The sequence below is a fragment of the Propithecus coquereli genome, unplaced genomic scaffold (assembly GCF_000956105.1).
Source record: "Propithecus coquereli isolate 6110/MARCELLA unplaced genomic scaffold, Pcoq_1.0 Scaffold48, whole genome shotgun sequence".
Lineage (NCBI taxonomy): Eukaryota > Metazoa > Chordata > Mammalia > Primates > Indriidae > Propithecus > Propithecus coquereli.
Window position 1 is genome coordinate 61,269 of NW_012150618.1, and position 1,280 is coordinate 62,548.

Here is a 1,280-nt window from a genome sequence, read left to right on the forward strand (position 1 = left end):
TATTATTATTGCCTTTGTTTTCTCTCCTGTTCTATGTGATTGTCATTCTTAGGTAGTTTCTAATCTAAGCAGAGAAAGCCCAGCCTTGTGGATTAAGCACAGGCCTCTGTGTAGAAAAACATACTCTAGTGTTTCTTAGGAATGGGACATGGAGTCACAGTGGCTCTGAGTTTTTTCTGACAGATCTATGCCCCTGAATAAAACTGTAGAAGTTCTCTAAGAATTTCTTTTGCTGCCAGTGTACGTTAGGTTGCACCTACTGCAGCCTGTCTATACCACTCTGAGAGGCTTTGGAGGTTTCTGAGCTTTACTTACACTCTTGAGGAGTAGAAGCAAAGGCCAGGAAAATCTCACTCCTGCCCCATCTGTGCATTGCACTTTCTGTTTCCAAGAGGTAATGTTACAAAATCAAGGGTTCTACCAAATGTAACTTTGGTCTTCCAATAGGGCTTGAAAATCTATTGTTTCCTTTTTTTCTACTTTAATTCTGTCCTTTATAATAATAATTAACTATTCTTAAAGTATAGCTTCAAATTTTTAGCCCATTTTTCTCTTAAACTATTGTTGAAATGGTAGTAAAGGTACTGTACAGCTAAGCATTTTGTATAAATGTGAATATAATGAAAAAGAAATGTTCCATTGTTAACTTTCTTTTTTCCCCAGTGAAACTGGCTATTTGGGAAGCATCACTGGATAAATTTATTGAATCTATTCAGTCAATTCCAGAGGTAATTATATCAATCTTATGCTTATTTTCAAAGATTGATTTTTATATGGCAAAAATATTAATTTCCCAATTTGACAGTATACAGTCAACCCTCAGTATCCATGGAGGATTGGTTCCAGGACTCCAGTGGATACCAAAATCCACAGATGCTCAAGTCCCTGATATAAAATGGCATGGTATTTGCATATAACCTACACACATCCTCCTGAATACTTTAAATCATCTTTAGATTACTTGTAATACCTAGTGCAATGTATATGCTATGTAAGTAGTTGTTAGACTGTATCATTTAGGAAATAATGATAAGGAAAAAAGTCTGTACATGTTGAGTACAGATGCAACCATCCTTTCCTCCTCCCCAGATATTTTCAATCAGTCTGGAGTTGGTTGAATCCACAAATGCAAAACCCACAAATACAGAAGGCTGACAGTATTTAGGAGTACAATAAAGTAACAACAAACACAAAAAAAGCTCACTGAATTTAAGCAAAATAGAGCTCCCAATTACATATAAAATAATGAAATAAGAAACTTCATATTGATTTTTTTTTTT

General features: G+C 34.8%; 1 protein-coding gene across 1 annotated transcript in view; it reads left to right on the plus strand.

Annotated features, from left to right (window-relative positions):
- Positions 1-1,280, plus strand: part of RMND1 (required for meiotic nuclear division 1 homolog (S. cerevisiae)) — a 44,668-nt gene that overhangs the window by 22,902 nt on the left and 20,486 nt on the right. The window contains 1 exon segment of the mRNA XM_012655535.1: positions 630-728. Coding sequence (XP_012510989.1) covers positions 630-728 — 99 coding nt within the window.